The 11,832-nt window shown below is 37.2% G+C and overlaps 3 protein-coding genes across 8 annotated transcripts in view; 2 read left to right on the top strand and 1 right to left on the bottom strand.

The window, feature by feature from the left end:
- The first annotated feature begins 201 nt into the window (after positions 1-201).
- LOC659625 (protein trapped in endoderm-1) lies at positions 202-3,659 on the top strand. The gene is made up of 5 exons (XM_965912.5): positions 202-588; positions 642-888; positions 2,141-2,243; positions 2,310-2,512; positions 2,910-3,659. The coding sequence occupies exons 1-5, from the start codon at positions 489-491 to the stop codon at positions 3,286-3,288; spliced, it is 1,032 nt and encodes a 343-aa protein (XP_971005.2). The 5' UTR covers positions 202-488; the 3' UTR covers positions 3,289-3,659.
- Positions 3,660-4,414: 755 nt separating this feature from the next.
- On the top strand, positions 4,415-11,306 carry LOC659694 (uncharacterized protein). 2 transcript variants are annotated; one of them, XM_008202345.3, is made up of 13 exons: positions 4,415-4,641; positions 4,717-4,878; positions 7,024-7,321; positions 7,401-7,524; positions 7,581-7,650; positions 7,756-7,829; positions 8,081-8,203; positions 8,257-8,371; positions 8,423-8,659; positions 9,562-9,939; positions 9,991-10,434; positions 10,495-10,946; positions 11,001-11,306. In XM_008202345.3, the coding sequence occupies exons 2-13, from the start codon at positions 4,719-4,721 to the stop codon at positions 11,136-11,138; spliced, it is 2,613 nt and encodes an 870-aa protein (XP_008200567.1). In that variant the 5' UTR covers positions 4,415-4,641; positions 4,717-4,718; the 3' UTR covers positions 11,139-11,306. The 2 variants fall into 2 exon arrangements, with proteins under 2 accessions (XP_008200567.1, XP_008200566.1); XM_008202344.3 differs by having other exon boundaries at positions 4,416-4,641; positions 9,991-10,946.
- LOC659760 (uncharacterized protein) overlaps positions 10,998-11,832 on the bottom strand; it is a 30,237-nt gene continuing 29,402 nt past the window's right edge. For all 5 annotated transcript variants that reach the window (XM_015977729.2, XM_015977735.2, XM_008202342.3 and 2 more), the window contains exon 9: positions 10,998-11,732. In XM_015977729.2, the coding sequence (XP_015833215.1) occupies positions 11,299-11,732 (434 nt within the window). In that variant the 3' untranslated portion in view covers positions 10,998-11,298. The remainder of the gene's footprint in view (positions 11,733-11,832) is intronic.

The raw sequence follows: 11,832 nt of genomic DNA, 5'->3' as shown, positions 1-11,832 counted from the left end.
AGAAAATGTATAACTCTACTTCAATTTGTTGTTTACGTATAGAAACTAAGATAAATTCGAAATTTTGAAAAACTCTAAAATGGTTTATGTATGTGTATATATAAATATTTATGTAAACGTTCAATCTTTTTTAAGGAAGTTTAAATAAAGAAAAATGTCAATTAGTTGTTTTTTTCTCTGTGCGACTACGCAAAGACTTATCAGAACCCAAGTTCACGACATTCCATGATAAAGCGAATAAACAGTTCGTAAGTTACGAAATATGTAAAAACCCGTGATTGGGTCAAAAATCACCCTGGCTCGTGCCAAAACTCGTCGTTTATCTCAAATTTCGGCAATCTTCCCCACCCTACGCCCTACGGAGTGCCTGCGGCAAGCAACTTTTAAAAACAGTGCGCGTCCGATAGCCGAGCGGTTATGTGACATGTTCATCAGAAAATCGTCGTGCATTTATTTAATAAAACCTCAATGGAAAAACTGTCAAAATCATGACTAATGTTACTCAAAATATTGTAATAAAATACCCTCGCGAAGCCACCATTTTCGCGTCGGTTTGTGCCATTTTATTTTGTATAGTAGGAGTTGTCGGTAAGTCGGAAAAAAAATCGGAAAAAGCGCCAGCCGCAAAATGAAAATTTCAGGAAATTTGGTGACAGTCGTGGCGCTAATCCGGTGCCCGAAATTGCGAACGCATGCCACAACTGCGTTTGTTTTGTCATTGTGCATATCCGATCTTTTGTTTTGTTCGGTGAATCTTCCCCTGACCGCCTCCAGGTATATCCACGAGGCCTGGACGCTCGGGGATGCTCTCTGCAAATTGTTTCCGGTCTTGTTTTACGGAAACGTGGCCGTTTCTCTTCTCAATATGGTCGCGATTACATTGAACAGGTAAATGTTAATATTTAATTGTCGGTGATATCTAGTTGAGCGCCAATTGTTATTCAAATGGATTTTTATTTAGTGTTTCAAGGTCCTTTCCTGTGCTTAATGTTCATCAACTCTTTTATTTACCGACACTAATTAAAAAATAGCGCGCGGCTTATTTTTATGTAACAAGTTTCATATCACTTATCACAATTTTAGACGCACTACAAGAATTAGCTGTCGTCATTGGATACACATGGTTTTAAGATCGAATTACATTTTAATCTTTCTTTTTTATTTCTTGTGCATTGCATAATTTTTGTGCGATCATTCGTAAATTTACTCAGAAGTATTGCCTCCAGCATGAGTAATACAGAATAGCTACAGCTTTGTCTTTAAATTAAAGTGACGTTTGACTTTTAACCTCTATAATTTACTGTGGACTATGTCATTTAAACTGTTTCTTTATCGTAAGAAAGTAACAAAGGAAGTTGCTTTCTTACAAATCTTAAAAAACACGGCATCGGACACTCGCTTGCAAAACTTTTTTCACGACTGGATTGAGTAAAAACTTTAATGAATTGTTAACAGCGCGTTAACACGTTTTTTGACCATTTTAGATTTTTATTACAATGCTAAATTAAATAGGACGTCGCCCTTATCAAAGACATAAGATTCTTTATTAAACTAGCACAACATATGCTTTATATTCAAAAGGAAGTAATCGGTGTGTGCGATAAAGAGCAGACTGTACTTAAGAGTTAAAAAACGAGGAAAACACCGTTCCCAATTGAATCATTAAAACTTGGGGGAGTTATAACATTACATTTTAATTTTTTAATGTGTGTCAATGTCAAATGTCAACAAGTGTGAAGATGATTAATTCACCTCGTAAATTTTAGTCACCGAATCAGTACCGACATGCACTGAAACAAAACATTTAATGATTAGATAGAGATGCAGGAAATAAAATTATTGTTTCCACATCGTGTGAGTCATGCAGGTAGGGCCGCGCTGAAATCTTAAAAGGTTTTTCTGGGTAAATATGATGGACGTATCATAGATTAGACATTTGATTAAATTTGTAAATAAAAAGAGGAAGTTGTTTTTTAATGTTGCTTTAATTTCGCAAGAGCGGATAAATGTGTGACATCATGTCATTAGTTGATTATATAATGTAACGATCAATAAACGAGTCGTTAGCAATAAAACTAAATTATATTGGGTTAACAATTAAAGTTATGCAATTACCTAATTGAGTGCGAATGCATTCTAGGTACGTTCTGATCTCGTACCATCAATATTACAATCAATTGTATTCGAAAGCCTCCATATGGTTGCAGCTGCTTTGTACTTGGGGTTTCGCTTTCTTAATAATGGTGAGTTTACCAGCTTTTTGGCACATTCGTTGGGGTGCCCGTTATGATAAATAGTTTTGCTTTTAGTTGCCGTCACTTTTGGGAGTTTGGGGACAGCTGGGTCTTAATCCTTCGACCTTTTCTTGCACGATTTTGGAAAAAGACGGCAAATCGCCGAAGAAGATTCTTTTTCTTATAGCTTTCGTACTGCCATGCGTCGTCATAATCAGTTCATACTCGTGTATATTTTGGCGAGTGCAGAAATCACGCCGAAAGTTAAAGGCGCACCAGTGAGTATATAATAAATTTTTTTTCACATTGTCAATTTTAAAAGTGCGGTTTGATTTTATAAATAAATAGAGCGGAGATTAGTGTGAAGAGTATCTGTCATATCTCTTGTTCTATTAATAAATTTGTTGCGTCTGGTTCAACTTTTCTAGCTACTTTGTCCTTTAAAATAAATCGATTTCCTTAGATGTATTAATAGAAATTAAAATGCTAATTATGTTTATTTAATTTCATCTAAACCGGGCTGAACAGGAATATAATTTAATTATAGCCACCTAGGTTATTGGCAGTGCCATCTATTGACCTTTGGTTGGCTAATTTTCGTGGAACCCTGCCTTAATGTTTATTTTGAAACATTATATTCACCAACAACAAACACTAATCGATCTTATTTTACAGGCAAGCGACAAAAAAAGAAAAACGGAGTAGCCGCCGAGAACGAGACGACAGCCGACTCACCAAACTCATGTTAATCATATTTATTTGTTTCGTATTGTGTTTTTTACCGTTAATGTTGGTTAATGTTTTTGATGACGACGTCAAGTATCCAGTTTTGCACGTATTGGCATCTATTTTAGCATGGGCTTCCAGTGTCATAAATCCATTTATATATGCGGCTAGCAATCGACAGTATAGATCAGCATATTCAAAACTGTTTAGAATTGTTAAATCCAGTGTCGTTTTCTCGGAGTCTAAGCAGTTTTCGAATAATTCACTAAAGTCGAGGGACAAAAACGGACAATCGGTTAACTACAAACCCAATCCTGGATCGTCCTAGATCCCTCCTGTCCACCTCTTGCCACTCAGTCATTCCTTATCAAATGGAACATTTGCCAAATATTTGAAAGACTGACATGATAAGAAATTGCTATATTTCCCATGCACAAGAGTTAATACAATTTGTCGCAAAAGCAGTATTACTATTTCCAAATGATACACACACAGTGATATCTACTAAACAAACTTTTGTGATATTCTAGATACCGTAAGTAACTAAAATTTATACCTTTAAGATATTATTATTTTATATTTATTGTTCGAGACCCTTTTCTTTGTAACTGAGCATTTAAGTTTTGACTGAATTTTTAAGTTCAACTGTACATATGTATAATGTATACAAACAAGAGAAATAAATTTTTTAAAACCCAACTTGTTTTATTATGAATTATGACACCCACCGGAGAGCTGGAAATATTTCTTTTGCCCAGTCTCTCCAAAAGCGCAAACTACGACAGAATTTATTGTGCGTAAAGGACTAGGTAATCACTTAACAATACCACTGATTCAACCTTGATAAGACAATTTAAATAATTGGATACCTACGCAAATAAAAACGCAAATGATATTAGAATTTTTTGGTCAAAATGAAATAAAATTTAAATAATGCTACCATACATAGTCAAAGTGTGCTTAAAATACGGCCAAGTCATTGCACCCAATCAACGTAATGTTTTGCGAAGTATTTAAAACATTAATATGTACTTTCTTTTAAAATTGCTGCGATTACCCAATAATATTTCATTAGAGGACGCAAATTCGGTATTTTACAAATATTGTAATTTTTTATAAAAATTTATTATTGTGTCATCGGAAACGGGGCGTGAGTTATGCAACCAAAAATACTCGCTTAATTGCTTTCTCTGCTACATTGAAGCAATTTAAAGATCGTAAACAGTCCGTTCCAGGAACTCCTTCGGCGTTCCCTTTTTGTGAAACCGGCTGGCGCTTTGAATGGGCGTGGGAATTTTTCCCAGGCTTTTTTTGCCAACTGATGTCGTAAATTGCAATTTTTGCGATTGATTTTTGTCGATTATTTTATAAAATTAAGGGTCCTCCAGGGGGGACATGCGCCCCACGTTGCGCTCTCTAGTGCGCGTTTGGAGAAGTCCACTTGGTGCCGATTGTTGTTGGAGAGAGAAGTTCCGAGGATAAATTGTTGGCGTCCTTGTCTAGGTAGTCAAAGTGGTCGTCTACAGAGGATGATAACAACGTGACGATGCCAGTTTTTGAGTGTTGACGCGTTGGATGGATTTTAACAATTTTCAGAACTTATGGTTGAAATTATGAACTGAGAGTTTCCGACTTGGAGCACTCCAAACGCGCCGAATGTGTACAGAATTGCGGTAAATAAGTAAGTTTGGTGCATGGCATTACCTGCCGCCATTTTTATTGTGTCACTTGTGTACAATTATTTTGTTCCGGGTAGAAATGGAAAGATCTAGAGATTATTCACCTAGAGGACGAAGTATGTCCATATCACCAGAGTACAAGGGTTCCCCCGATTATAGAAGCAGGTCGCCGTCGCGGTCCCCGCACTACAAAAGACACAACGGGCACAGATCACCCACGTTTCACAGCTCAAAAAAATGTAAGTGGAGGTTTGGTGAAGAAAAACGCATGGTTTTATTCCGAAATTTAACATTTCGTCACTAGGTGTAATAATATTAATACGCCGGCTATCTGGGGACCAACCATTAAGCCGTCTTATCAAAGCACACAAAAAATAAACAGATTCCAATATTTCCAATTAACAAACATTTTCTCTGGAATATTGGCAATAAAAGTAAGCAATTGCACGCATTTATTATTAAATTTGCTGGCGTGGAAACAAACTCACGCAGGTACCTGTAGTCAAGCTGTTATCTTTATGACGCACTTAAATAACATAGAAAATGATGACAAAAGTGTGTGTCAAACAAATCTTGCAATTTTTTAGGTTTAGGTCATCTTTTAAGCAATTTTATTAATGTTAGTCAGAATGGAATAAAAAGAATTTCTCCTTCTATAACAATAACTTTCTTTTCCATTTTTTCAGTTGTACGAGTGATAAATTGGGGAGTCGTTGGAAACGTAAATATTTTTAAAGAAAGTGGAATTGATTGAGTTGAAATATGAAAAAAATAATATTGGTGTTTGAACGTTATTAAACTTCGCACATGACTACGAATTACGATGTTTTGAACAGCGTATTCTCTTCATTCGCCACGAAATTATTCAGTACAACCCAAAAACAAACCAATTTTGTAGTAAAAAAATAATTACATAACAGGTATAGGGACATAAAAGCCTTTTTGGTTACGCCAAACATTTGTATTTATCTTGTAATGTTAGACATAATATTTTGAATGTTATAATAAATGAATTCGAAATCATATGGCTTAACAATACCTGATATTTTTAAAAGAAAATGTCAATTATTTACCAAACATTAACACGTAGTTAACTTTCTTTTTCTATTTTTATTGTACCCCGCGATTCAAGTCTTATCCTCAGTTACGTAACAACACCTTACAAGGAAAAAAGAGTTCTATTACTTAATAAGGAAATTTCTAACATTTGCCTCATCCCTCAAACTCAACAGTGGTAAATTTACGACAAAAATAAACTTTGTCAACTCAACACCCTACCCTGGTGGAACTCTTTTGGCAAAGAAATTTACGACATTGCCGTAACTATTCAGGAGAAAAAAGTATTTGTGTCCAAATGGAAATTAAAAATCGGCGACACATTTCCTTGTAAATTTAACTAGGATTTGAATTGCATCATTTAGGTTTAAAACGAATAAATTAGAACTGCACTCCTCAAACATTGTAGCTTACAAAAATATTATACATTACTTACGTAATGTATATCATATAATCATAGTAAAAATTGTTTAAGATATTGGTGTCTCATGTGGAATCCAAGTTCAATATTTTTCTTTTATCATTCAAATGTAATAAAATACCACAATAAACGGTTGCTTATGTGTGTAGCCAGAGTTTTTTGCTATTACATATTATTATCTTGGACACACTTTTTTCTAAAACCAATTGTTTCCTTTGCCGTCCTAGAACTTTGTAAACACTGGTCTTGATTACGAATAAATCGACTGAAAACAAATTTTTTTATCATTACGGTTCGCAATTATGCAACAAAATTTTTTTCGTGTTTTCGCTGTAGGTCGAGATAAAAATAAAAAATGTTCTTCATATTTTGTTTGAGAGTGGACGATCTTTTTGCGATTTAATTTTTCTATTTTGACGCAAAGTAACACACACTTCCTCAGAGCCATTGCCGCACTGATGCAATTTATGATTCTCAAATTGTACTGTATCACGCAGCTGCAGCTTTCAATTCGAAGAATCCTTGCGAGTCACCATCCCTACCAGGATACTTTCTGGCGAATGCGTGCTGCCCTTAAAGACTCAGTTTGTAGAGTTGTTCCGAGCGGTGTGTTTGCACAAATTCGTTAACCAAAAGTTTTGACGCGATTATGAATTGTGAAATAATGACCAAATCGTTAAACCAAACAAAGAACTATAAGAGTGAATGGGACGTAGGTATAAGAGACTGTAGATTTGAAAGAGGACATTTAAGAGCTCATAGAACAAAAAAAGATGGGATTAGAAGAAATGGTTCAAGTGGGAGCCACGGAAGAGACGTTGTGTTGTGTAAGACATCGTGGAAAGGGTCTCGCAAATGATTCGGGGAAGAAGTCGATTTGTGTTTAATGTGGATTACTTTGTTATAGTTCATCATGAATATTCCGACGAAAGAGGAAAAAATGGTAGTGATTATGAGAGTGACCGCGAATACCGAAGAGAGTCTTCTTGGGATGGTGACCGGAGGAGTCGTTCACGATCTCCGGACTATTCAAGAGATCGGGATAGAAGCAAACATTATAGAAGTAGGGACAGGGATAGGGACCACCATAGGTCTAGAGGGAAAAGGTCGCGAAGTGGTTCACGGTGGGAACGAAGATCAGAAGATAGAAAAACACGTGATCGAGACAGGTCATATCGCGATGATGATAGGGACAGTGTGGATAGGTATGACCCATCGTGGGAAAGTGGAGTGGTTATAAAATCAGTTTGAATTGTCTACTTATGCCTGTTGTAATTTTAACAGTGAACGTAGCCCTAACGGAGCTGTTATTGGAGCTAGCGGGTCTGAAATAATAGGCTACAAAAGTCAGCCCCCCAACAACACCATCATGATTCGCGGACTGGCGCAGCACATCTCCGAAAACGATGTAAGACGAAATGACTTAGTCCGAGCTTGACGCTACTAGAATGTGTGCGTTTTTAGATTCGTCAGGATATTATTCACTGTGGTTTGATGCCGAAGGACATTCGTCTCATCAGAAAAAAAGACACAGGTACTTAACGTAGATTAGTATTAGTATAATTTGTCCTTGGGCCGTATTTGTGCATATTTCCTCGTAAGGCCGGGTAATTCCATTGGTGTCTATTGTGCTGTTTAGGTACTTCACGTGGTTTCGCCTTTGTCGAGTTTTCAACACTTGGTGAGGCCATTCGGTGGATGGACATGAAACAGGTATCTTAGCTTACAGAAGAGATTGTAAACAATTGTTTTCCTAGTTTTTTAAAGGCTCGATTCGATAAGTATGATTTTTATTATTTACATAAATCTTCTTCAAAATTAATCAAACCAAAAAAAATCAAGTCAATTTTTTGTTTTTTTTTTCTACTCCATCAAAATAATTTTCTAGAGCGCAAGGTCTCTTAATAAGAGGGGTAGTAGTTACCAGCAATTTGTTTCTAATTTCACCCTATTTTTGTTCACAGGGTGTTTTAATGCTGCAAGAACAATATCGTGCTATAATGCAGTATAGCATTCCCAAAGACGTCTGCGCGAATTCAGAAAAACCACCAAGTCATAAGGCTTCAGCCGACTGGTTTTGCATAAAAGTAAGAACACGAGTAACAGTATCTAAAAAACCCACTATTTTAAATATTAACAGTGTGGCGCCCAGAACTTCAAAAGAAGGGACAATTGTTTCAAATGCCACGCTTCACGAATGGAAAGCGAAGAAGGTGGTAGCGGAAGCGACGAAATATGCACTTACACCACCAAAAGTGAGTAGGCGGTAACGTAACACCACAAAATCACAATTGTTTTTATTACAGCCATCATGATACGCAATCTAGATGCCCTGACAACGGAGGATTCTGTTATGTCAGTTCTTAATACTGTCATTCCTGATTTAGTCAAGTCAATATCAGCAGTTTGCATTGGTCGTGACCCTTTGACTTCAACCTCCAGAGGCATTTGCTACCTTGGAACAGAAAGCACGATAGATGCTTTGGCCATTTACGGAGCTCTAAGCAATTTATCCAGCCCCCTCACTATTGACGGAAAAACAGGTTGGTTTTTTAAATATGTCTGTGTTACTCATCACCCGTCAGTCTATTCTTTTTTATTTTTTCCCATAAAAATAAGAAGTGTAGAAATGAAAAATTAATTATCTTCTTACAAAAAGTCTGACCTGTCTGACCTTTAGCTTTGGTCTGAGGTTCTTCGCAACTTAGTATTTTAAGGAATATACTTTTCACTTGATTCCAGTGAAGAAGTCGAGAGTAAACCAATTTAAAAATGTTTTTTACCATATTTCGGTCGTTTTTTAATGTAAATTATTGTTGAACACATACGCGATATTTTATACATTAATTACTGAAATATTAAGTTTTGGTGAATTTCGAAAAATAATCAGGCAATTGTTGCTACAATGTTCTTTACAGAAACTTTTGTTTTTGTGTTTTTCTATGTTTATCTAAAACTTTCATTGGGAAAAGTTATATTTTCAGTAACAAAATTAGTAGGTAAGTACAATGTCTTGTTTCTTTTTTTATTTTAATATTACTTTTTGTAAATTTTGATTTTTATTTATGTATATGTATTTTTAATATTGAAATCCGTTAAACCGTCTTTTTTGCTATACGCAGCATTAAAATTTCCGGTGATAATGAACCCGTATTGTGCTATATAACGAACTATCGGATAAAATGAGCTAAAAAAAACGATGTTAATGAAATTTTGTCGCTTGTAACAGTTATAATTTATAACAGACGAACCGTCATTTTGTTTCTATTACGTACAAACCTAACATTAAAAAAATATGTATCAAAAGTTGACAATAAAAACGTTTGCATAATGATCCAATAAAGCGAACTGAGAAAGAAGCTTAGTCAGACTGCCTTTGTAAAGTCGCGGAAAGCGCCTTGCGATGACTGCAATTGGGGGGATTCTAGTATTATGATTTTTTTAGTGATTTTGTCGTATTGTAAGTACAACATGGGTGACAACAAGAAAGCCTATTCTCAGGCTGATAACGTTGCTTTTCCCAACGCATCCGTCCCGAGCACTTACGCAATGACCGATGTGGAAAGTCTAGCAGAATATGCTGCGAGACGTTACGCTAAAACTCCGAGCGAATACATGCATTACATTAAGTATTACCGCAACTACTTCACCCAACAAATCAGTGCGGGCAACTCGATTACACTCCATCAAGAAAACCAAATGGATGCAGCAAACGCTGCAGCTGCTGTCGCCCAATCCGCCATCCAACAAATGCATGCTAATAAAAATTTCTACGATACTACCCACATGTCAATTCCAAACGGAACCGATGGCAAGAGATATCGTAAGTTGTAAACATTCGGACGAATTTATTTGTGATTGAAATATATTGTAGCTGTTCCTGACGTTTCAAAATATACTTACGACAAAACCACTGGGTATCAATATGACGCAAGTACGGGTCTATATTACGATCCGAATTCAAACTATTACTGGAATAGCGTCATTCAAAAATACCTCTACTGGGACCAAGAAAAAATGACCTACGTGTTGGCCCCCATGACTTACGAAAGTTACACGGGGCAGCAAACCATGGCCGCGTCGACCGGCTCACAAGAACCGGAAGCGAAAAAACCGAAAGCGGAAAAACAGGACAAAGTCAAAGTCGCCAAGAAGATCGCCAAAGACATGGAAAGGTGGGCGAAGACGCTAAACCAGAAGAAGGAGATGTCCTTCGCGCGTGCTAACTCCGACATGGGCGCCAGCAGTAGCGGTAGTGCGTCAGCCGATGTCGGTTTTTCCGTCCTGGAAAAGAAAAACACGAGCCAATTGGTTCCAGGTTTTTATAAAAATGACTCTGACGAATCCATTCCTGCAGCCACCGCTCCTCTCGTTGCAGCCTACGGTGGCGAAAGCGATTCCTCCGGAGAAGAAGAAATCGACGAGATTGAGCTCCTAGATTACGCGAAACTTATCTGTAACCTCTGCAAACGTCAATTAGGGTCCGCTGAAGCTTTAACTAAACACGCCAAACTATCCGCCTTGCACAAGCAGAACCTGGAAGCGCGAAAGAAGACGAAGAAGCTCGAAGGCACTAAAGAAAAGGTCGTTTACAGAGACCGGGCTAAGGAGCGAAGAATGAAATACGGTGATCCGGACGAGCCACAACCCAGCAAACTCAAAGAAAAGTATTTGAAGTCGAGGGAATTGGCTGAAGCGCCGGTCGCCGCAGCGTCGGTTTCGGAACCGATCGGGGCCGAAAATGTCGGCAATAGACTACTACAAAAAATGGGCTGGACTGAGGGCCAAGGTTTAGGGAAACAAAATCAAGGAAGAACCACAATTATTCAGGTAATTTATTTTTTGTACATTGGAGTTATGACATTGAGTTTTTTTTTCGCACAGGCGGAACAGCACACTAGCACCGTAGGGCTAGGAAACAAAGTTGCAGGATATACAGCTCTGGCAGGAGAATCGTACAAAGACTGTGTTAAAAAAATGATGTATGCACGTTACCAGGAGTTGACAGAAAAGGAAAACTAATCAGGTTAATCAGTTGTTTCACTGACTTTTGTCAAGTGCCAAGCAGTGTTAATTAATTTTTCATCCAAACATCATGTTAATAAATTAGAAGTAAGTTATGTATTTTTATTTTGTTTTATAACAATTATAGCGTTTTGTTCACAAGTTGAATAAATAATCATTAAGTAACCCGTCTGTTCTTTCTGGAAGCCTTCTCAATATCATTCCTTGTTATTAAGTTGAAGTCGATTATGGAGAGGCTGGGCTCTGGGATTACCACGATCGTGGTGGGGGGTGGCGACCCAATCCTCTCAGATTTCTTCATATAATCGGAAAATTTTTCAAAAAATCGGCTCGTTTCGGGCTTCCGATACGTGTCATCGATTGAAGTATCACTCTCGTAGTTGATATTTAGGTCTTTGAAGTGAAGAAGTGCTTGAGTTTTGGTCGTGTGAGGTCTCTGCCTGTAGGAATTGCGTGTGGTAGACCTCGAATGATGAGTCCGAGGCCTGCGTTTTTTATTCTGAACCTCCATCGCCAGCTCAATCGGGATCGCTCCAGTGCTGTGGTAATATTCGAGGAAAGTTTTGACCAAGTTGCGGCCACATCTCATATCTTTGTACGTTAAGAAAACGTCACGTGACCGGCAACAGATGGTTGCATAGAAGTCAGGCGCGCCATCGATTATATATTAAAAATCGTGCTAAAAATACAT

This window comes from Tribolium castaneum, chromosome 10, assembly GCF_031307605.1.
Source record: "Tribolium castaneum strain GA2 chromosome 10, icTriCast1.1, whole genome shotgun sequence".
In the NCBI taxonomy this organism is placed as follows: Eukaryota; Metazoa; Arthropoda; class Insecta; order Coleoptera; family Tenebrionidae; genus Tribolium; species Tribolium castaneum.
Note: the sequence above shows the minus strand (reverse complement) of the source record. Positions and strands in the feature narration are given on the sequence as shown.